The sequence below is a fragment of the Protopterus annectens genome, chromosome 7.part1 (assembly GCF_019279795.1).
Source record: "Protopterus annectens isolate FY-2018-M chromosome 7.part1, PAN1.0, whole genome shotgun sequence".
NCBI lineage: Eukaryota > Metazoa > Chordata > Ceratodontiformes > Protopteridae > Protopterus > Protopterus annectens.
In genome coordinates this window covers 651,275-675,124 of record NC_056740.1, presented here as the reverse complement: position 1 = coordinate 675,124, position 23,850 = coordinate 651,275, and the positions used below count along the sequence as shown (strand labels likewise).

The window sequence follows — 23,850 nt, the reverse complement described above, 5'->3', positions numbered from 1 at the left end:
TTTTAACTGCTGAATTTTCTGCTGCCACATCACCTTGTTCCTTTTCCACATTACCATCCTCAGCACTTCTGAAAAGGTTATCTCCCATCTCACTTCACGAAACAGCAGAAGTGTCACTTGGATCATCCTGCTCAATTATTCTTTCTTTTCTAAGTATTTTTATTAATTAAAAAAAAACAATTACAATAAAAGATAGCCTTTAAAACAAAATACAATGTGGAAATAACACAAACTGAAAACAAAAAAACAAACTGCAATGTGGAAATAAGATAGTTTTAAAGAACAAATTAAATTGTAACTATTTGCAATATATACAAAAGCCTGAGACCATCAAAATAGGAATTGAAACAAACTATCCTAGCAACAGTTAAAAAAATAAGTAGATGTAGAAGACAGTTCAGTATGGGCCAAAACCTTCATCTAAGGACTATTTTTTTTAATTTATTTGGCCAGACTCTTCCTTCCTTCACTTTGATTTCTTTAATTGCAACTTCCTTTAGAAGTGCAAGAAAGTCTTCAAACTTCATTTCCAAGGAAGCTTTCTCCTAGCTATACCTGCTCAGTTATTCATTTTAGAACATCATCTGCAAGCCCTCCTGATGTCAATTCTGTTATCTGTACCACTTCAACAGACTCGCTTACTTCATTCCTTCTCCATGGAAACAGTTAAATGCTGTTCATTTGTAACATCCACCACACAGGCATATTTATTTACATTCTGAAGCTCCATATTGAACAATTTTTTCTCCAAATTCTCACTTTCCACCTCCAAACTCTCCATAGCTTCTCTCTCCTCCTCCATGCTGCTGGTTCCCTTAGGCCTCTTCCTTGCTGCTGTAGGAGCCCTCCAGCACCATCTAGCATCTCCAAAGTATAGGGGAACTTCCCTGATGCCCTGAACAGATTTTTCGTAGTAGTGTCAGTAATACCTGGAGTTTCCCCTGACAAGAAGTGACTCACCTAGTGGGACTAACCCAGTCACCAAAGAATAAATAAATACAATTTTCATTAGCTCTTGCATGTATAAACATGGCAACTAGTCTGTAAAATAAGTGTAATCTGTAGTTTTGGTAGTACTGTTTGTAAGGGGGCTGGCCCTGCTAGTAATATCTGTCATGTTTTTATATTGTAATTTTATAAGCAGGGTTGGGTGTGTCAACACCTTGACTGTAAACTGCTGTGTCTTTCGGCTTTTCCCGGTTAGGGATCGCCACAGCGGAACTCCAGTCTGCTAATGATTGGCAGTAGATTTTTATGTGCCGAGTTGCCAGCCCTGACGTGCAACCTTCAACGAAGGTACGCCCATTCACGCATGTCTCCACACAGAAGACTCTCTAGCTGAGAATCGAACAGGACAATTGAAAACTACATTACTAAAAAACATAAGATGTGCAGAAAGATGAATTGTCATTTGTATTGAAGCAATGCACTTTTTTACTTTAATTTATTCAAATATAGGGTGACACAAAGAAGGGCTCCATGAAAGGTACATTGATGGTGTGGGTCTCTGCCATTATCTCTATTTGGGAAGTTAAGACTATGGGATTAGCTACCTTTCTCCTCCAAATATCATTAATAGACTGGGAGCAAATTTAAGTTTAAATAAATAAATAAATAAAAAGGAGACAATGCACCAAACTTCACTTGTAAGTTGTTTTTACTGATTGTTTTTTCAGTGACCTTCTCACTCATTGTTTTAGTTTGTCCCCTAATGATAATGGACATCAGCTGGGTATAACAGCCCTGTGTTTCTAATGCTTAATCAAACTCTCTGCTTGAGCTGTGCTGATGAGGTCATAAAAATGCTGAAATATGCATATCCGCAGATAGTGGTGTTTGGCTTTATTGGCTTGAAAATATCCATTAAAACGATGAAACAAGTCATGGACATTCAAAATCGCCAATTAGCTGAAACACCTGATGTTCATAAGGATCATTTGCATATATCCTATGTGCCTCTGATACAAGATGTTTGGGAGGTCATTCAGTGGAAGTTCTAGCTTTGCTGGAGTTTTCATTTTGTTTTTGCTTATTGTTTTTTTCAGTGACTTTCTCACTCATTGTTTTAATTTGAAGAATAAGAAGTAGGAAATATTAATGCCTTGCAATATGGAGCTCAGCTGTGCGTGAGAAGCTAATTGTTTGCTAGGAATTTAATAAGATGATGCATGTTGAACTAGCAGAATCTCAACATTAGTTTGGTTCCCCTTGTAAGCTACAGGCTTTGCAGGTTGCTGTGCAGTTCTCCTCCTGTAGGGGTATTGTTTAGTCTGATTCAGAGTTACTACAGCTGTTGTACATTTTGTGGTGTACTGTATTTTTTAAACATCAGAGAATTTAATTCCTCACACAAACCAAGTGATTAGAAAGTATGCTTAAAGATGTTAAATGCTGATGCAATGTGTGTACAGGAGTGCAAAGCTCTCTTAAGGGAAGTGAAATTTTAAGGTGTGTTTCAAAGTGGGAAAGTTTAAGTACAGTTTTCAGCCTCCTGGAACAAGATGGAGGACAAAGTGCCAAAATCTGGGTGGGGTGTAAATATTTCTCTTATATATATATATATATATATATATATATATATATATATATATATATATATAGAATAGCATGTTTTGCATTAACATGCATTTTCTTAAGTATATGAAGTCTAAAACTCAAATGTCTATCACTATTTAGTGAGTGAAATCCTCAACACCAAAAAAAAAAAAAAAACAATTTAGGAGGAACTGATCAAAATATGAGACAAGATCAGGAACAGTTGAGACGTACAGTTGCCAAAAGAAAAGCAGGTCTAGCTCTTTTTATAAAGGATTCTTTGGGACTGAAATCCTAAACCATAAATTTGACAAGTAGGACAGAATGATTTGGGCAACCTTTTAGACACCAAATGGCCCCATCACAATAGGAAATATTTATGGATGGACTGATCAAAACACAACACAGGCCAGCACTCTAATCTTGGTGGGACCAAATTACTTTATTCACATACTGGTTTTGGCTGTATAAACCTTCATAATTATACAGCCAAAACCGGTATGTGAATTAAGTAATTTGGTCCCACCAGGATTAGAGTGCCAGCCTGTGTTGTTTTTTGGAGTTTAGAGTTTAGCCATGCACCTATTGACTATACTTGCGCGGGTGGTTGGTTTTTGGACTGATTGTTCACCAGTGCTTCTCAAAGGAGTTTTTAGCCTCTTGAAGCTAGATACAGAAGGGCCTCGCTGAGACAGATGCCTGGTGTCAGAGCCATGGCCTCAAGCTCAATGCAAAAAGTGCAGTGTCATTCCCTTTGGTAAAAACTCTGTACCCATGAACTACCACATAGGCATCAATCTACTTAACACCGAATGCGTGATAAGAGACCTTAGGATCCAGGTGGACAGTAGTCTCTTCCTTGATAGTCACATCACCACAGTAGTCAGGAAGTCCTTCTACATGGCACACCTCATCATATAAGGGTTCTCATCCAGGAAAAAAGAGGTCATTGTTCCCCTCTACTCAACACTCATTAGACCCATTATAGAGTACAATGCCCCTTTTGGAATGTACCTCACAAGACATCTGCAGTAGCTGGAAAGGCCATAGAAGTACCTCACAAAGAGGATTACTGGCCTCAAACAAATGCCCTACACTGACCGCCTCAAAAAACTCCAGCTTTACTCAGTGGCATATCCCCTACTCCGAGGTGATCTCTGTCTAACATATAAAGTTATGTCAAACCCAGAGCTATTGGACATGCTACACCTAATGAAACCCCAATCCATCCGAGCTACACACTCTAGGGACCTAAACCTTGTCACCACAATAAACAGGACATGCTGGAGGGATAGATTTCTGTCCCAGAGACTTCCCATACTCTGGAACAGGCTACCCATCTATGTCAAGCAAAGTTCTTCATTAGCACTCTTCAAGAAAAATCTTGATGAGTGGATGGGAAATAGGAAATACACCCCAGGGATCACTTCTGTGTCTCTGCTCGACAGCGGCACAGGAAAATAACTTTCTTGGGTGACGTAAGCCAGGGAACCTTGTTGGCTAGGCTTACGTAGGCCCTTGGGCGGATAGCCTAGTACCTACCTAAGAACCTATGAACAATGATTCTTTCCCATCCTTCTTCCACAGGGTTTCAATTTATTTTAGATTCAGTGAGTGACAGGTCTATCATGTCAGTCACAAGGCATCTATGAGCGTGAATTGGAATCAATGGCTACATAGCTGAGATAAGCGTGAAAGATTTATAGAGAGTTTCTCATTCTGCAGAGGAAAACTACATCTTCATTTCCCCAAATTGCCAAATTAAAGCAGGTTATATTACTAAGCTATCCAAAGTAGGGCAATATAATTGTTTTAAGAGGCCGAAATGCACACAACTCCATTAACAGATCATAAAATAATTACTTGTTCGTACTTTCTACCCACTGCAGATAGACAGAATAGACCCCAGAGGATTATGTTTTTGAGTAAATCTAATCTAATCCTCTTGACTTGAATTAGGAAAGGCAAACACGTGCTCACCTGACAAAGCCTGTTATTCAGTGTCTCTATCAGACCCAATAAGATTGTTGTGGAACTCCTTTTAGCTAGAACATAATAGTCTAGTTAACTGGACCAAAGCTTAATACCTACAAAAATAAATTCCATTATCTTACATTTAAGGAAGTTAAAAAGGCTAATCAAGACTTAATTCAGAGATAGTTATGTCTTAGGCATTATAAACATGTGCATTCCCAGCTCAGTCTAACTTTTATGAACAGATCACCTCTATTTCTTAAATGAGCTGTTTCAAGAGCATAGGTAGTGTGTAACAAACCTGAAAAATTCCTGGCATATAGAAACAAAATAGAGATGGAAACACATCAGCTTAACATATATTATCCAATGAAACACCAGCAAAATGCTAACAAAAGATATCAGAGATAAATTAAAATTTTATCAAATACTATATATATATATATATATATATATATATATATATATATATATATATATATATATATATATACCTTAATATCTGAATTGAAAGTAGGGAGCATTGACCCAATGATTTCCTACTGAATATAATATGTGTCTGCCCTCACAAGAGATTATGATAGCTTAGCACACTATATAGCTGAAAAAGAAAATTTATGATAATTTCAAAACTCCCAGATGAAAGCACCCAGACCAGACAGTTGTAATGCTGAATATTACTAATATTTAATCTTTTCAGAGAGATGCGGAAATAAACATACCATAGTAATCTTCCATAATCATTGTCTTGCCTCAGTCATGCAAAGTTCTATTCAAAGTGCAAAATTACAGACCATTCATAGATGTCAACTTTATGTCCAGATTCTTGCTGATAGCCTTAAACTGTGTAGTTTCCTTTACCTTTTAAAATCAAAGGCAAATTAAGAAAGGGTGCCCACTTTTCACAGTATTATTTTTTTTCTCCTAGTTAAGCCGCTAAATAGATTGAGTAAGAAAGGGACCTATATGGCTAGACAATGATCAACAGTTACATAATCCCCTCGTTTATGCAGATGATTGCATCATCTGCAAAAAAGAGGGGATTATGCAGATCATGCAATCATCTCCAAAAAAGGGGGTTATGCAGATGACTGTGTCATGTTTACTCAAAACCTAGAATGAGACATTCGTAATCTAGTTACATTGCTAGATAAATTTGCTTTATTTTTCTAGGCTGCAATTGAATGCTGCAAACACTGAATTATCTGCCATTAGCCCTACAACTGAATCTTTGCAATCTATATAAAAAACTTAATTCCCTTCCAAATGGACTGATAAACTACTCAGACATTTAGTTATTCTTCTTCATTTGAATGTGACCATAGTGAAAGATCTTAACTCAATATTAGTACCGTTAAGTTATATATATGGGCAGACAGCTGGAAGGGATTGAACCTTTCTTTATTAGGTGGAACAGCAGCTATTAAAATGTTTGTTGTCCCGTTCTTGTTTTATCTAATTTAGTGTTTGTAAATCCCAGTTAACAGTAATATTATAACAGTATAACATCATTACTTGATGGAATGGACATAAAAATGCACACGTTTTAATATAAAGTTTAATATTCTCAGTGATTATTTAACATAACCTTATGACTACATTTTTGCATGGTGCATACATGTTTGTAAAACACGTTTTTCTCATAATCTTCTACTCCGGACTCATTGAATATTTTCCTCCATCTGCAGTCCTTATGCTCAGTAGATGTTTGCTCATGTTGGTTTTAATAATGTTTGCATGATTGTAAGCAAAGAAAAAAAACTACACATGCCCTGTGGGATTACATGGGTTACAGAATATGGTTTCTGGCTTTGATAGCTGCATAGTGGTTAATGTTTAAATTGTTGTTTACAGCTGATCAGTATCCTAGAAGCAGTAAATGTGACAGTGTGCAGTGGGAGGTTATACCCATATATGTGTAGGGTTTAGAAGCAGCTACCCAATCACTTTGTTTTAAAGAAGAGACATTTTATTTTTATTGAATTTCCTAAATCTGAAGCATAATTTAAAACAGATATGAGGGAATTAAAACGGTTAATAAAGAATACTAGACAGGGGTATACTGTGAATGAAGGTGCCTTTTGGGGATACTGAGTCCTCTTAGTTTCAAAGATCCAAGACGTCAATCAGTGTCATGGAGACAGTATTTGGTCTTCCTGAGGATAAATATGTCAGGACACATGATCAGCATCTACCCCTGTAGAATAGAACTGGATCTAAAATTCATTTCAAGTCCAGTGGTTCAAATAAGATAACATGTCTTGGTAGCCATGGCAACAACACATGAAAAGCAAGGCATAGGGTCAGGGAGACTGCATATGCCATCAATAGACCCAGGTTGGAGTAGAAGTCTGAGTAGTAAAGGACTGGCTAGAATGGGAGGAGTAAAGGGTGGCTGTCATGTTTTCCTTAGTGAATGGGTTGAAGGGTCCATTGTAGTCTGCTATAACGTTGCTGCCCTCAACTTATGTGAGACAATGCAGATTACATGACAGAGGAAAAGGGGTTCAAGTGTTTGGAGGCCATGTGCTCAAACCCAAATAGATACCTAGTATGTGAAACACATAGGAAGGTAGGAGATAAGTAGAACAATATAAAGTAATCTCAAAATCACAGCATGATATTGTAGGGCCCCACTGTGCAGCCGTCATCCCTAAAATAGAGTGATTGTGTTGCACACTGACAGTTTCATCTTGTCGTAAGAATTCAAACCTCTGCTTTCAGTTGCAAAATGTGTTCATTTAGACATATGGTCAGCAGCTGGCACTAACAACTTAAAAGCACAGCAACTCTAAATAAGGTTCATCTAGGCTAGCATATTTGTATAAAACAAATATGTTGACTGAATGATGATGATTATGCAGAGGGCTGCCTGATGCAGTTTAGCTGGCATATGAGCTGCTGGCAACATGTATGAGCTGAATGTGATAATCACCAGATGTGTGGTCTCAGACTCATTGTTCAGGCTGAGTGAGATGCGTTTAATAACTTTACATCTACAGTGATCAGAAAGGGATTTGCTGGATATGTTTTGGAGGAAGGAAACACAAAAGTGAAGATCGGACATGTCATTTTGTAGTCTTAAAGTGCTAGGAGGCAATTGGAGAGCAGTAAAATACTAAAGATGTTTAGTCCTAGAATTCTTGTGGTATCAGTGAAAATGTAAAAATGTTATTAAAAATGTAGAAGAGTCTGGTAAGCATGATTCTACATGTATCAGTAACTCTTGTGTTGTCACTAAAAGAAAAAGAAGAAATAGGAGTATATAAACACACAATGAGAAAAAATGACATTATAAAAGTATGCAGTATTATTTTGTACATGTTGTAGTTTATAATACTAGTACATCATTGAATCTTTTAATTCCTTATGCACATTGGGTACTGGGCAAGGATCTAGATTCCTTGTGACTTTTTTGCCTTTTAAAAAATAAAACATGCTGTTCAAAAATGCATTGATGGATGGATGTCTATTGAGAAAGTCAATGTGCTGAGAAAAATGAATCTATTTAGCAGTAGTTTCATATCTTACTGTTTTTTTTTTTTTTTGATTGCATTGGTAGTCTTAGATGATAATTATTTTACCTGTTGCCTTTTCAGGTTGTCATTTTGATAACAGATGGAAAATCTCAGGATTCCATTACCAACCCTTCAATAAAACTTAAAAGCCAGGATGTCAAAGTTTTTGCAGTGGGTGAGTAACCTTACTTTCGAGCCTTCATACTGCCAAGTAAGAATGTCACAATGATTCCATTGTGAATTATCAAAATCAGCTACCCTGTTCTCTTCTGCCTCAGTCATGATAATAGAAACAGATATGCCTCACTGTTTATCATTGTAGGTATTAGATATATGTATAAGTGCATTTTTTTGTAGTTTGTCATCCAACTAAGAACCCTTTTAGCCATGATCTAGGCCATAAAAACAAGATTAAATATGATATACATACGGACTGTTTAGCATAGCATGTCACATAGTATGTTTTAAGAATGTGAAAGGAAACCAAAATATTTGGAGAAAACGTACAATACACTCATCCAGTTCAGTTTTACCCAAGGCGTTCCCCTATATGTGTCCATTCATAAGGAATTTCCCTAAGAAATTATGTACTGGTATCCTGAGCTTACTGTGAAGCCCTGGGTAAAGTTGGTGGAAAGTCTACCATATCCCATATACATGGGCCTACACACCCCTGCACCGTTTATTTAATATATCATACTGTGAGGTTGCATGACCTCAGGGAAGGTTAACTACTGGCTTTTCCATGTCTTACTGAAGTGAGTTGATTGCAATTCTCCCATTAGAAATGTATGCTTTACTGTTTTCCTATCAGTTTACATATCACTGTGAGTACAGATGCATATTATATTATTTCAGCTGTCATATTTTTGGTACTTTGTACTGTTTAACAATGTTGCTACATTTATGCTGATCATTTCCTACTTCAGTGATATTTTGCAATGTGTTCCTGTGCAACTTCTTGGAACTTACTACGCTTGATATCTTTGTACAGTAGTTCCTGTTTAAAGTATTTTAATAAATTTCATTATTTTCTGTATATTATCATTTGTTTAGAGTTTGCCTAAATACTGTTAAGTTGTCTACCCACTATTTGTTGGAACCTTTCTTCTCAGGAATCCACTGAAAATGGGCCATGTAACTCATTCAGACTTTCCCAGTAAACAAAAGCAAATCAATCGATCAACCAATAAATAAACAAACATGTTTTATATATTTTTGTGTAACATGATTCATAGAACTAACAGACAACAGACAGAATGCTACAATTTGTATCCAACTCTAAAAAGTCTCACTTGGATATGGCAAAGGCATATTCTGGGCCAGCATTTCATATCATACTTTTAGCCGTGCTGCATGGCAGTTTACTTGTGGGCATGTCTGGCCATGTATTAATCCTAAAATTTATGCCCCAATACAGAAGATATGTCATAGTTAGTGGAGGTTTATTTTGTCATTAAAACTAGTAATTAAAACAGAAGGACTATTCTTGCATCCAAGTACAGTTTGATTTATCTTTTGCTCCTGTGCATGTAGGACAGGTACTTCTGCCACCTTTCATCTATTGGTTCTCAGTAATTCTACAGTACAAAGAAATCCAACTGTAATATAAATATTCAGATGGAGTAATTCTGAATTCATGATAATTCTGAATCTGTTAACCCAGGTGAGTGAAGAAAGAAGAGTGGAATGATAAGGATATACAGACATTTGCAAACTGTCTTAATACGTAAGCAAGCATAATTACAATGGTGCATTTAATATCTACAGAAAACAGATCTGAAAGTAAACTACTTCAAAAACTGACACTCAGAAATATAAATTTAAATTGTTAACCTCTTAACAGCATGTGACAAGCTATCTCAGCACCATAGAAAAGACCACTATGATAGGTCCTAAGATAATCCAGTTTTGGCACAAAAACCCAACTATTGAAACACCTGTCCACTAAATGGAAATGTACCTGCCTTCACCTAACCTAATCCAAGGGGGTTCTCTCTCTGTTTTCCAAGCTCTACAACTCTCATAGTTATCTTCCTATGAGCCTATCTAAGCTCGTAACAATTTCTATAGCTTCTCTCTAAGCTCTCAACGAGTCCTACAGCTACCCTCACACAGCCCAATCTTGTAAATATTGTAAATAGCATTCTACTGTTGATGTGTGTATGTAAAGCGTATTTACATTTTCTTAAAATGTTTGTATGTAAACTGTTTCCACACCTAACACATATCCGTTTTTCTCAAATGAAACTGTATGTTCCCTACCTTCAAGCTTAATGAATTTGTTAACTATGCATGATATTGAATGCATTTATGAGTAACTATTCTACATAATATTATCTTTAATATTAACTATCAGTTGTATCTAAATTGTATAATGCATCTTGGAGCTTTTTTCCCCGGGCCTCCACTGAAAATGGGTCACTTTGGCCCAGTGGACTTCCCTGGTAATCAAACTGCAAATAAAGAAATAAATATTAAAAACACCATGAAACTTATTTGTTTTCAATTAAAAAAACTTATCTTGTCCAGGGTAACAGTCATGTACTTATTTTGTTGGTACAGTAATTGTATTAATGAACTAATTACCTCTCAGTTTCCAGTAAAAATGAATGAGGTAAGGAATCTGGAATTGAGAGCATATACTTTTCCTTGTGGTGATTTTCCATTTCCACTCCTGCCACATAGTAGCAGGACACGTTAGACAATCCACATCTTGTTACAGTGGAAGATGATCATGTGAGAACAGGGTACTTGCTTGGCAATCTCTAGACATTTGACTACAGATGTAGAGTAAAGCAGATGCTCTCCTCCACAAGGAAGATTTCCCTTGCAGATATGTTTCTTTCTGTAGTTACCGGCAGGAAACTATATATACTTGTAGGCAGCAGTAATGGTTTTCACTCCCCAAAGCAGTGATTCATTCACTTTTTATATTTTTATTATGTGATTGGGATGGGGGTAGGAATGGCTATAAATTACACCTGTAAGAGGCTGAAACAAATTACTGTGACCATTAATTCTTTGCAGTCATGCATTAGAGATTATAGCCAAAAGCTGCTATTTAAGGGTGAGAAGTCAGTGGATGAAACTAACAAACACTTTCATGATTATAATGAAGGAGTCATTGATGTGGCTTGTTAAGGTGAGGCAGGGTATACAATTTTGAGAGTTAAGAAACTGAAATATGTTACTGTGATGATTTGTGATTTCACTTTCACAATCTAAAATCAGAAGAATATATGGAAGAGTGAGTAGGTAGTCTGTGTGAAAGCACAGGGTAGTACTTGATCACTGTTGAATGATCCCTGATGTGGCTTAAATGTGACTTATGAAGAGCAATGTATTTTGTCTTTGTGCAACAAGTTAAAATGCATGATTGAGGCTGCTGCGTCTTTCACTTTCTGTATAATCAGACATTAGAAAAGTGCATATAAAGTGGCTGTTTATGGGGGCGGGCAGTGGGGTGAAAGCCGAGAACAGTTATATAGTTACCGTAAAGCAGTGAGTGATATGGCTAGTTGGGAAAATGCATACATGTCTAAGAGCAGCAAGTTAAATATATATTATTGTAGTTATTATTTGTATGTTTGGCTAAGAGTAAGGAGGCATGTTTTGTGTGAAAGGCCAGGGCAGTTATATGATCACTGTGAAATGATCATTGATATGGTTTGTTGAGAGACATGTTATATGTCCGGAAGCAACAAGTGGAAATACATTATTATGTGCATTATTTATTTTATTTTATTTTGTTGTCAATAATGTATCAGTAGTAGTTTTGGAGGGCTGGACTGAGTATGAAAACAAAGGGAAGCTATTTGATAGCTGTTAAATGAGCACTGATATGTGTATCTCTACAAGCAACAAGCTGAAGTATATTATAGTTTTATAACTTCTTCTCAGTCAGAAATGGTGTACCTGGGTCAGTATTTGTGTGACATGAACTGAAACCAGTTTTGTATTTTAGAAACACTGTAAAGATATAACTCATGTTTTGGCTTTGAAGTTGTTACTTAATTATAAATGCAAAGTCTCCCTGGTGCCTCCCTGGTGCAACAATCTTTAGATGAGGCTCACAGTAAATTCGTATATTTTATTTTGCTGACATGAGGCAAGTATATACAAGAATATATTTATTTATTTTTTTATTTATCTTATCTTTGTTGATCGGGAAAGTCTTAATGGGCAAAGCCCATGTTGAGCACAGGCCAGGGAAGAAAAGCTCCAGCAAATACATTTAAGATACTCATTGCAAAACAATTTTGTAGAGATACCTTATGTGGACTTCCAGTATGCAAAGGCAATAGAATACATGTGAAAGAGCTAAACTCCCTCTCCCCACATTGGTTTACAGAAGTATTTGTACAATACAAAAGGCTTTGGCAGAAGATATTCAGAGTGCAGAAAGTACAAAGCCACTGAAGCAAAACTTTGATGTTGCTTTATGTCACAGTGAAAGAAACTGCCTAAAAAAGACAAAGCTGTAAGGGATGACTTACCCAAGTAACTCAGCAGGAGCAAGTGAGCTCTAAAAGTATATTGAGATAAATAAATCCTTCCCAATTTCAGCAGTTGCTAGCAGAGCTGCAGAAAAAACATAGAGGTGTCAGACTGTGTGGAGCTCATTATGTCAAAAAATAGCAGATATGGTGCATGTGCTAACAGCCCACTCAGCCCACCTGCTAGAGTCAGAAAATGCCTTAACTGATTTGATACAAAGGATAGTGGCAGACAAAAACAGATCTATTGGAGGTAAAATAAATAGATGCAGAAAACTGCACCAGAAGAGAAAAATAAGATTCTTGGGGGTTTTGGTGAACACCGATGCAGCAGATTGTCAAGGATTCTTGCAAAGGTAACTGGCAGACAAATGTGCCACTCAATAACATTAAGATAAAAAGAGAGCTTAGAGTTTTGTACTTCAGCAACAGTGCTCAAGTTTTCCCAGACCTATCCTGGCAAGGAATGAAAGGTGTGTACCAAAGAACAGGACGCTAACTTTGCGCTGAACACCTAGGGAGAAACAAAGATTAATATCAGTAGGATACTATGTGACCATGATTTTGTAGCAGATACAAAGGAAATGTTTTTAATAATTAGGCACGAAGATTACATTTATTTATTTGTTTAAATAAATAAATAAACAAAATAAATAAATACATTTAATGATTAGGAACTGTTGACAGCTGAACATTAAAACAAAGTAGATATATCTGGCAGAATTGAAGATATTTTTTTCCACTGGACCTGCCTCATTTAACTCACCAGAAGACCTGGAAAGGAGATTGAAAATCTCACTTCCCAGAGAAGATGAAGTAAAGGGGAATATGATAAAGATGGATTAAGCATTCATCACTCAAGGAATACACAGTTTTCCCACCCTCAAGTTGGGGAATGCCCATCATTTAAGAAGAGGGGAATCCAATGCAAAATAAATGAAGATGCTGTAATGGTGCCTGAACTTTGATGTTGTGTCTGGGAGCTGTAAGTTGACTTAGACTTCTTGATGTTACAGAAGGAGATACAGTGTTTAGGTAGTGAGTTTGGGTGGTGAGTGTGGGGAACTGGACACTGCTTGCTCGTGCACAGAAGCACCTTAAACAAGCAGGTTTAACATTCTTATTAGCTGTCTAGAGTTACAATTTGTTTGTGAGAGATTTGCTTTCCCTAGTAAGGGCATTGTGCCCCCTCCTTGTAAGAAGAGATATTCTGTAAATTGTTATAAATGTTTCCCATTTGACAATTGTTTGGTTAAATCTGTTCTCTTTTTTCTATTGTTGTGTTGTTTCTGGGAAATGGAGGTGGTTATGTAGCATGCCTCAGAACCAGAGCAAGAGGGCAATAAGGGCAGCAAACAAATCAATGGAGGGAAAGAAGAAATAATGGTAGATAAATATATCTGACTAGAAGATATATGCAAAAATAGCAAAATGAAAGGCAAGGTAATAATCTCATTCTTTTATAATGTGAAATTTTGATTTACGTTGTATGATGTTTGATTCACGGAGTATTCAATGAGTATTCTCTATCTTAGAATCTCTATCTTAGAATGTGAATGGACTGGGTAACCTGATTAAGAAAAACTGACTGGATAGGGGATTATCTGAGAAAGATATTCTGAGATCTGATATTGTTATAGGAAAAATATATGACCTCACACAAAAATCAGACGGTGGAAGGAGAGGGCTATCTACTTATAGGTAGCTGTTCTTATCCTGGATGGAAGAGGCATAGTGTAGCAACATTAATTAAGAGAAGGTGACCTTGGGAGACTAGATGGAGTGAAGTATGTAAAGAGGGCAGATATTTTTTTAATTCACGGTAGATCAAAGGGGTGGATCTATACTACTGTAAATGTATACTCACCCCCAGGTACCAGAGAACTGGAAACCATGGATTGGTTTACAAATTGGGTACAATAACAGCAAGGAATTACTGTTTGGGGTGGAGATTGAGGTTACTGATGGCCTGAGGTTATATTTTCTACCACATCAGGGTAAGGTGACTGCAACCCATTTGAATTTACTAGTTACTGGGGATGTGCACATGTACCTTAAAGTCAACTTAAATTATTACACTCACAAGTCTCACCAGTTTATGTCAACTACAAGGCTGGATAATTTTCTAGTCTCAAAAGAACATTTATAAATAATTATGTAATGAGATAATTTACCTCCTGAGGTTCCTATTGGATCCTTCCCTCTAATATTAAAAATGGCAAATGAGGAAATGGAGCGAGAAATGCACTGGAAATGTGACTTTAGAGTGTGTGAAAGCACTAATAGTCATCAGAGTTTGATCAGTTTTATGAAGCAGAAGATTGCTAGGTTAACTAAAGTGGAGATGTGTATAAGAGATAGATGGGATGGCTTTGAGAGTAACCTGCATCAATACCTTAAGTTAAAGATATTGCAACATCTGAGAAAAATTAGAGAAGGTGTAGATGAGGCTCAATCAGCACTACTGAAACCGGAGAGAATGAAGGCAAGTAAGTCTAATGATGGAGACTATCAGGCCTTAAAAGAGAATGTAACAAGGATGTTGGACTATAAAAACAAGCAAGATGAAAGGTTCTTGCAATTTATGAATTGTGACCCTAAAATATTTGTCCATTAGGTCCTGTGTGAGGGAAGTAGATAGAGCAGTGGTAAAATTAAGAAAATACCCAGGTAAGCAGCTGATGTATAAACCGATACTGCCGGCTTTTTGTGATTATTATGCGGTTCTTTATAAGGAGAGAAAGAAAGGTCTTAACTGATGCCCACTAGATGAGAAGTTATTTTGGAAAGTTAGAATGTTGGCAGATTTTTGAAGAAGGGCAGAAGAACTTGATCAAAAAGGTCACTAAGGAGGAGGTGAGACAAAGAGTTCATGAGGCTCAGGCAGTTAAAACTCCAGGGCCAGATGGCCTCCCCTTAGAGGTTTATGGTATGGTGGAGGAAATAGCTGTACAGCTCTAAAGGATCTTATTAATAAGGGAATTGAAATGGGCATAGTCCCAAGTACATTGAAAAAAGTGATTCTAGTATTAATACCTAAATGAGGGAAGGACCCCATGCTTCTGCAGTCATATTGCCTCATATCCATACTAAATTATGACTGTAATTTATTTGCTAATATTAGTTAAAAGATTATGAAATATGCAATCCCAGAAATAATACATGAGGATCAAACTGGGTCATGATGGGGGAAACACTGCCAGTAATTTCATTAAAATAGTGGGGATGGTCTCAGAGGCCAAGAGAAGCCAAAAACAAATTTTGGTGGTATGTTATAAACAGCAAAGGCATTTGGTAGGGTAAGGTGTAATTATTTGTTTATTTACTGAGGAAGATGTGATTTCCAAATGTTTTGGGCAGCCTATTGAAGCAACTTTATCATGGTTTGACAACAAAGGTTAAAATGAGATCTACATTATTGAAGGCCTTTAATATTTCAAGGGGGCCCCATCAGAGATGCCTATTATCTCCACTGCTGTTTATGGTATACATCAAACAACTGGCACAGGCTATTAGGATAGCCTCAACTGAGGATGTCAGAGTCGGAAGACTGCATTTGAAGCTTGTGGTGTATGCCAATGATTTGCTGATTTATCTGTAGTTCCCCGAGAAGGAACTAGGTATAATAAAAGAGATATTAGAAAATGTCAATGTTTTTTGGGGTATAAACTTAACTTTGAAGGATTAAAGTGAATGCACTGCTGCATAAAATGCATAACTGTGCCCAGTTACAGTTTCTTTGCACAGTAGATATGTGGCTGCATATAGTTACCTGGCAAAGTTTTATTGTGCAAGCGAACCAAATAGCACTTTTATCTACTCATAGAGAAATACCTTGTCCTATAAGGTAAAGAAAATATCACATATTTTGGTCTGTGGCTGGCACCGTCTCTGAAAGAGATGGTCGAAAGATCAGACCGTATAATTATAAAGAAGGCAGGGTAATTCACTAAACAATAATAGAAGGTTATACAGGACACCCTACTCAGAATACAGGCAGTAAGCTGGTGTATCCTGCTTACTAGTGTTATATGTGATAACCATTTGCAATATCAGGACCCGCTAGAGTGAGTCCTGAAACACAGATACTGAATGGACAAAAGACTGGACGTACATATACAAAGTCTGAGATGCCATTCTCAGAATATTCCCTTTTCTCCAACGTATGGCAATCTCTGAGTTAGTATATATAAGTTTGGGGGGCTACAGGGGGGCTTGGCCCCCTGCAAAAAGAAGTTTAAAGGAGAAGAATGACTTTTGAAATTCTCTCTTCTGTTGTGTTTTCAGTCTCTTTTTTGGTTTGTCGGCACTCATCATTTTGAGTGCTGACATTTCAATAGGGAGCCGTTATATACAGAAAATAGAATACCACAGCTGTCTCCAACTCAACTCTTAGTCAAACTGAAGAAGATTATAACAGATTTCATATGGGAAAGCAAGAGCCACTGCAGTACTCCAATAGCCATTTTTGTAATTAATAATAATATTGTCCCTCCCACCACAACTATCTGTGTCCTTCCATTAGACAATGCAGCTATCTAGTTCTCCAGTTTGGGTCCTACTTTCACACCTCACTAGTTTTTTTGTCAGCCTCTGATGTGGAACTGAATCAAAGGCCTTGCTGAAGCCCAGCTATCTACGGATAACCCCTTTCAAGTGCCTTGTAATACTGTCATGAAAGTATGCTAAACAATTAATTTACATGGTGACTCCAAGTCACAGTTTAGATAAGTCTTAAATTAATGAACCGCTTTAAGTGTAAACATGAAAATATCAAAGGAATTCAGTGCACTTCAATAACTGTTGAATGTGTGTATATTGATCATTTTATTCTTTGTCTTTTTTCAGAATTACTATAAACAAGCTAAATTTATTTATTAATTTATTTGGGACATGACAACCAGCACTTTTCCAGTAAACTGTAGAGATTTTGTATATGTGTTTGGGTGAACATTTTCTATGTTACAGTCTAATAATGAAATTTCTCATGAGAAAAGATTTTTCTTAAGACCATCCTCAGGTATTGCGGTATTAACAACCCTGTTACAAATTACACTGTACGAGTCCATATACTATGTATACAAGAATGTCCCTGGGATTCAATAATGCCTACACTAAATGTACACAGTTCTGAATGAATAGACATCATAGACATAACTCTCACCTTCTTCTTCCTAATTTTAGTTTTCCTACTGATATTTTTGCAGCTTTAAGTACTGACAGGGATTTGTAATGGTCACCACAAAGTTTAAACTACTTGTACACTTAGTGTAATCTTTCTGAGTGACTAGAAAGCACAAAAAATGTGATAAGATTGTTCTTGAATACATATCGTGTACAGTTAGTGTATCCTTTATTGAATCTGGCCCTGTGTATGTTATTGTATAACACTTTGATGTCCTTCATGGATGCATCTGCAGTCATAACAACAGGGTTGTCCTGTCGTCAGGCAGCCCTTCGGTCGGCCGGATTCCAAAGTCCGGGTCCGGCTTCGGCTGATGTCGCACTTCACCCGACGTCATCTCTGCTGGTCTTCGGGTATAAAGGCATCAGCCGACGCCATTTTCCTCAGTCTTTCTTGCCGCGTGGCGCCCGAAGCAGAAGCTGTTCGCAAGTGCCGGTCGGTCAGATCCAGAGATTACTACTACCGAATACTACTTCGAAGACTTCTAAAAGCTAAGTACCCCGTTGGGGACTCTTTCTTGCCTCAGCCGATGTCAGAAAAAGTCAATAACTGTTTAACTTGTGGGAAACAAATACCTCATAAAGATTTCCACTCTTACTGTTTGCCTTGTTTAGGCCCAGACCACGACGTAGCAGCCTGTTCGGCCTGTGCTTCATTCAACCGACGAGCGCTTAGGCGTCGGTCGGAGTTTGCTGAACAGTTTTTCGGCTCAGATTTTGCGTACATTATGCCGTCGGATCCTCCGACTACCCAAATTGTTAAAAAACGCAAAGAAAAAGACCGACACTCGCGGTCCGCGGTTTCGGCCGAAACCATGGTTAAGCAAACCGCGAGTGTCTCGGTTTTGGCCGAAACCGAGAAAACTGATCAAAGTACAGCCGAATCAATGACTTCTACTGAGGTTCCTGCTACTTTACTTGAATCGGCCTCAGCAATTTTACCTACAACAGTGGTTACTAGTGACTTATCAGACACCATCCCTTTGGATGTCTCTACCCCAGCACGTGGTGCTGCTAGGCCTCCTGCAGCCATGTCTATTAAGGCCTTTGCCAGGGCTAAAGCAGCCAAATCTACTAAATCAGTGCCTGTTAAACCCCCCCTCAACCAGGCCCACTTCTAGTTCACAAATGCTTACTCTGGCAGAAGATTTAATATCCTTAATTAGGGGATCTCAATCTCACCCAGACAGGGCCTCTCAGCCCCCAGAAAAGAGACCTAGAGCAGAGCCCCCCGAGCCTGTGTCCTCTGATGATTCTGCGGATGACTCAGATATTACAGACCAGCCAGAGGCTCCTTTCTCCAATTATGAAGACTCAGATGCTGAAGAATCCATTCCAGCTGCTTCTCCACCAGAAGAATTTTCCTTTGGGGAAACCTTACATGCCATGCGAGAACAATTCCAATGGCAGGAACAGGATTTCTCAGATTCCAGAAAAAGACTTAGGACTTTTCTGCACCTACCACAACACAGGCCCTTAGCTATACCTCCTGTCCTCTCTGTTGTGGACGATGCATTTAATGATGTCTGCACTGCACCAGATTCTTTACCTCCAGCCCCTGCCAAACCAGATAGATTTTACAGGGTGCCAGACACTCATCATCACCTATACAAGGCCCCACTTGCAGACCCCGAAACTATATCCCAGGGGCCTAAGGCAGTAGCCTCGACCACAGCAAAAAACCCTATTCCTTCTGAAAGGGAAGCCAGGTCTTTAGACAGATGGGGCAAAAAAGTTTACACCTCAGCTACTCTCTCAGCTAGAGCTTTAAACTGCCAGTTTCACATGATTCAATACCAAGAGTTTATGCTTGATCAGTTAACTAAAAAGCTATCCTCTGATGACTCTATAGATAAGAAATATGTATTAGAAATGGTAAATAACATACAACAGGTTAGTAACCATTCCTTAAAATGTGGCTATGATGCACTGGAGGCTTCATTTAGATCAGCCATGACTGGAACAGTGATAAGAAGACATGCATGGCTGAAGGAACAGGTCTTACCGGATCATGTTAAAGCTAAGTTATTAGATGCTCCTATGGATAAGGCCAGTTTGTTTGGTACACCTGCCCAGCAGGTAATGAAGAAAATGGAAGAAAAGGCAAAATCTGTACAAACGGTTAAAGATTTCTTGCAGGTTCAGCCCCCAAGGTTTAGCAGGAACTGGCCTGTCAAAAATTGGTCCTTTCCTGACTCCACAAGATCCCAAAGGGGCAGGAATAGACGTTCCAGAGGCAGAAATCAATCTAGAGGGGGTGCCTACAGAGGACGACAGTGGCGTGGTAATAACAGAGGCACAGGCACAGCCACTACCACTACAACAGCACAATCACAGTGACTTGATCCTAACTCCGCCTACCAGGGAACAAATAGCAGCACCATTAGGCGGAAAATTAACCTTATTTTCGAAGAACTGGCACTATATCACAAAAGACAAGTGGATTTTGCAAACCATAGACCAAGGTTATCGGTTCCACTTCCACACTTTACCAGTCAAAAGAGGAATGCCAACTCTGCCTCCAAATCAAAAAACAAAAGCTCTACAGCAGATAATGCAATTAACAAAGATGAGAGCTGTGGAAAGAGTACCAATAACAGAACAAGGCAAAGGATTCTACTCCAGACTATTCCTAGTTCCAAGAAAGGAAAAAAGTTGGAGACCTATTCTAGACCTGTCCACCTTAAACACATACATCATTGTCCCAAAATTCAAAATGCTGACCCTACAGCAACTTCTTCCCATGCTGGGCAAGGAGTGTTGGCTGGTAACTCTAGATCTCAAGGAGGCATACCTGCACGTCCCCATTCGACCAATTTGCAGAAGATACCTCAGATTTCTTGCAGGATCAGAGCACTATCAATTCTCAGCATTGCCCTTTGGCTTATCTACTGCACCCAGAGTATTCACGAAATGCCTGGCATCAGTAATCGCCCACTGCAGACTACAGGGAATCCAAATTTGTCCATACCTGGATGACTGCCTGCTACAAGGGGACAACAAAAGCAAGCTGACAACAGATTTACAAAGGGTCATTTACTTGCTACAAGGACTGGGATACACAGTCAATTTACAAAAGTCAAGGCTGATACCATCCCAAACAAGGACATTCTTGGGCGCAGAATTGGACACAGTAAAACAAATGGCATTCCTAACTACAGAAAAACAAAAAGAACTCCCTCTTTACTTCTTGGCACTAACAAAACAGAACAAGCTAACAGCAAGAAAAGTTCTGCAGGCCTTGGGCTTCATGGCATCATGCATAATCTTGGTTCCACATGCCAGACTGCATATGAGAAAACTACAGTGGTACCTAAAGAATTTATGGTCCCAACACAGGCACAGCCTAGAAGCAGAAATTCCACTAATCCCATGCCTAAAACAGGAGTTCCTATGGTGGGCTCAAGCAAGCCAGTCAAACCCAGGCCTACCCTTTCACAACTATCAAGCAAGCCAAACCATCACAACAGACGCCTCAGACCTAGGATGGGGGGCTCACATGCTGGACAAATGCATACAAGGATTGTGGACGCAGGACCAGCTTCACCTGCACATCAACCTAAAAGAAATGCTGGCAGTAAAACTGGCAATCCAAAAATTCAGACCATTTCTCAAAGAAGGCCATTTGATGATAAGGACAGACAACACCACAGTCATGTGGTACATCAACAAACAGGGAGGCACTCATTCATACCCCCTATGCAGAATGACTTTGGACCTTTGGAATCTGGCACTCAGCTACAACATCCAGTTACAGGCAATATTTGTACCGGGAAAGGAGAATACTCTAGCAGACATGTTAAGCAGAACCACCTCGGATGCTCACGAATGGATGCTACACCCGGACATCTTCAAGACCATCTCAAAGAAATGGGGAATGCCACAGATAGATCTATTCACTTCCCCTCTCAATCACCAGCTCAAGAAATACTGCACAAGGACATTCCATCCACTTGCATGGAAAGTGGATTCGCTCTCCTTCAGCTGGAAAGGCCTGACAGCATATGCATTCCCACCTCTTCCCTTGATACACAAGGTATTACTAAAAATCAAGGAGGAACGTCCAAGGATAATCCTGATAGCTCCGAACTGGCCAAGACAACACTGGTACCCATTGCTGAGGAGCATGTCTCGGGACAAAATGTGGTCAATACCCCTGATGCCTTTGATGTTAACTCAGGACAACTACAGCATCATGCATCCAAACCTAAAAACGTTGCAACTGACTGCATGGAACATCACATAGCAGCAACTAATCCAGATCTTTCCCAAAGGGTTAAAGACATTATCCTTGAAGCCCGCAGACCTTCAACAAGAAGGAACTATGCAGGAAAATGGAAAAGGTTTGTCATTTGGAGTGCTGAAAGAGGAAAAGATGTGTCGAATATAGATATTGCTAACATTCTGGAGTACTTGGCAGAGCTTTTACATACAGGCCTGTCCTATTCCTCCATCAAGATACATGCATCAGCTATTTCAGCAGAATACAGCTTTGATCCACCTGTCTTTTCACATCCTCTACTCAGGCAGTTCCTCAGAGGGATCAAGAATGTAAAACCTCCTAGGAAACCACCACTGCCAGCTTGGGATTTGAACTTTGTGCTAGAAAAGTTGACACTCGCACCTTTTGAACTAGCAGCAACAGCAGACCTACAGCATCTATCATGGAAAACTGCTTTCCTACTGGCAATAACCTCAGCAAGGAGGGTTTCTGAACTTCAGGCCCTAATGGCAGTACAACCCTTCCTAATCTTCCACCAAGATAGAGTGTCCATGAGGACTAATCCTACATTTATGCCTAAGGTGGTATCCAGAGTGTCTTTAAACCAGGCAATCCACCTACCTACCTTCTTCCCCAACCCACAAAACAGAGGGGAAAGAATGCTGCATACCTTGGATGTACATAGACAGCTACGCTACTACCTGGACAGAACAAAAAGTAACAGAAAAACTGACCAGCTTTTTGTAGCCTATGCAACAGGAAGGGAAGGAAAAGCAATTTCCAAACAGACAATCTCCAAATAGATAGGAAATTGCATACGATTCTGTTACTCCTTCCATGGAAAACCAATTCCACAGAACATAAGGCCTCATTCTACAAGGGCAACAGCCACTACCACAGCCTTCTTACGAGGAGTGGCAACCAAGGACATTATTGAGGCGGCTACTTGGACCTCCGTGCATACATTTGCCAAGCATTATAATCTACCTCTGTATTCCAGATCCCGAGCAGGGTTTGCCACTGCTGTACTGCAAGGGATCCTAACCACACCATAATCTATTCTTCCTCCTCCCTAGTTGGCTATGGTATTCTACCCAGTTGTTATGACTGCAGATGCATCCATGAAGGACATAGTACAGTTTTGTACCTACCATAAATGTAGATGTCCGAACTGGATAGCATCTGCAGTCAGGATTACCCTCCCTCCTTCCCCTCTATGGTACTCCTAGGGTATTTACCCTCCTAATAGCTAGCTGGTGGGGGGAGTCTCTTATGGTGTATTTGTTTGTATATATGTACATACATGCTTATTTTTTGTGTTTGCCTTCTATCTTTTGGAAACATTGGCATTTACCCAAAATTTAGCCTTCCAAGAGGGCACTGGCATCTGGGGCAAGAAACACTGAGGAAAATGGCGTCGGCTGATGCCTTTATACCCGAAGACCAGCAGAGATGACGTCGGGTGAAGTGCGACATCAGCCGAAGCCGGACCCGGACTTTGGAATCCGGCCGACCGAAGGGCTGCCTGACGACAGGACAACCCTGTTGTTATGACTGCAGATGCTATGCAGTTCGGACATCTACATTTATGGTAGGTACAAAACTGTACTTTTCTCTGATTTCAACTTTTTGTAATTTTTTTTATGGCTGGCTTCTTCTCCTCCATTTAATTCATTATGCACCTTGCAAACTACTACTGAATATACTAGGCATAGAGTCTCGGGCTGTGAATGTAGTGGGTCCAAAGACCACCTACCCAGTTATCAAATCTAAACAATGATGGGACTGTGAATGACAGTTCATTTTGACATGAACTTGTGAATGTTGCTGTTTTGGAGATTGTTGTACACTAAAAATGCTACCAGTCGTCCATCAGGATACTCGTCATGAACAAAGTATGTTCAGAATAAGTTAGTGG

At 38.9% G+C, this 23,850-nt stretch overlaps 1 protein-coding gene across 1 annotated transcript in view; it reads left to right on the top strand.

Moving 5' to 3' along the window:
* The window catches only part of LOC122807520 (collagen alpha-1(VII) chain-like), a gene marked incomplete at its 3' end in the record, with an annotated part of 926,266 nt that overhangs the window by 259,613 nt on the left and 642,803 nt on the right, over positions 1-23,850 (top strand). Inside the window, exon 5 of the mRNA XM_044078445.1 lies at positions 8,109-8,202. Within this exon, the coding sequence (XP_043934380.1) occupies positions 8,109-8,202 (94 nt within the window). The remainder of the gene's footprint in view (positions 1-8,108; positions 8,203-23,850) is intronic.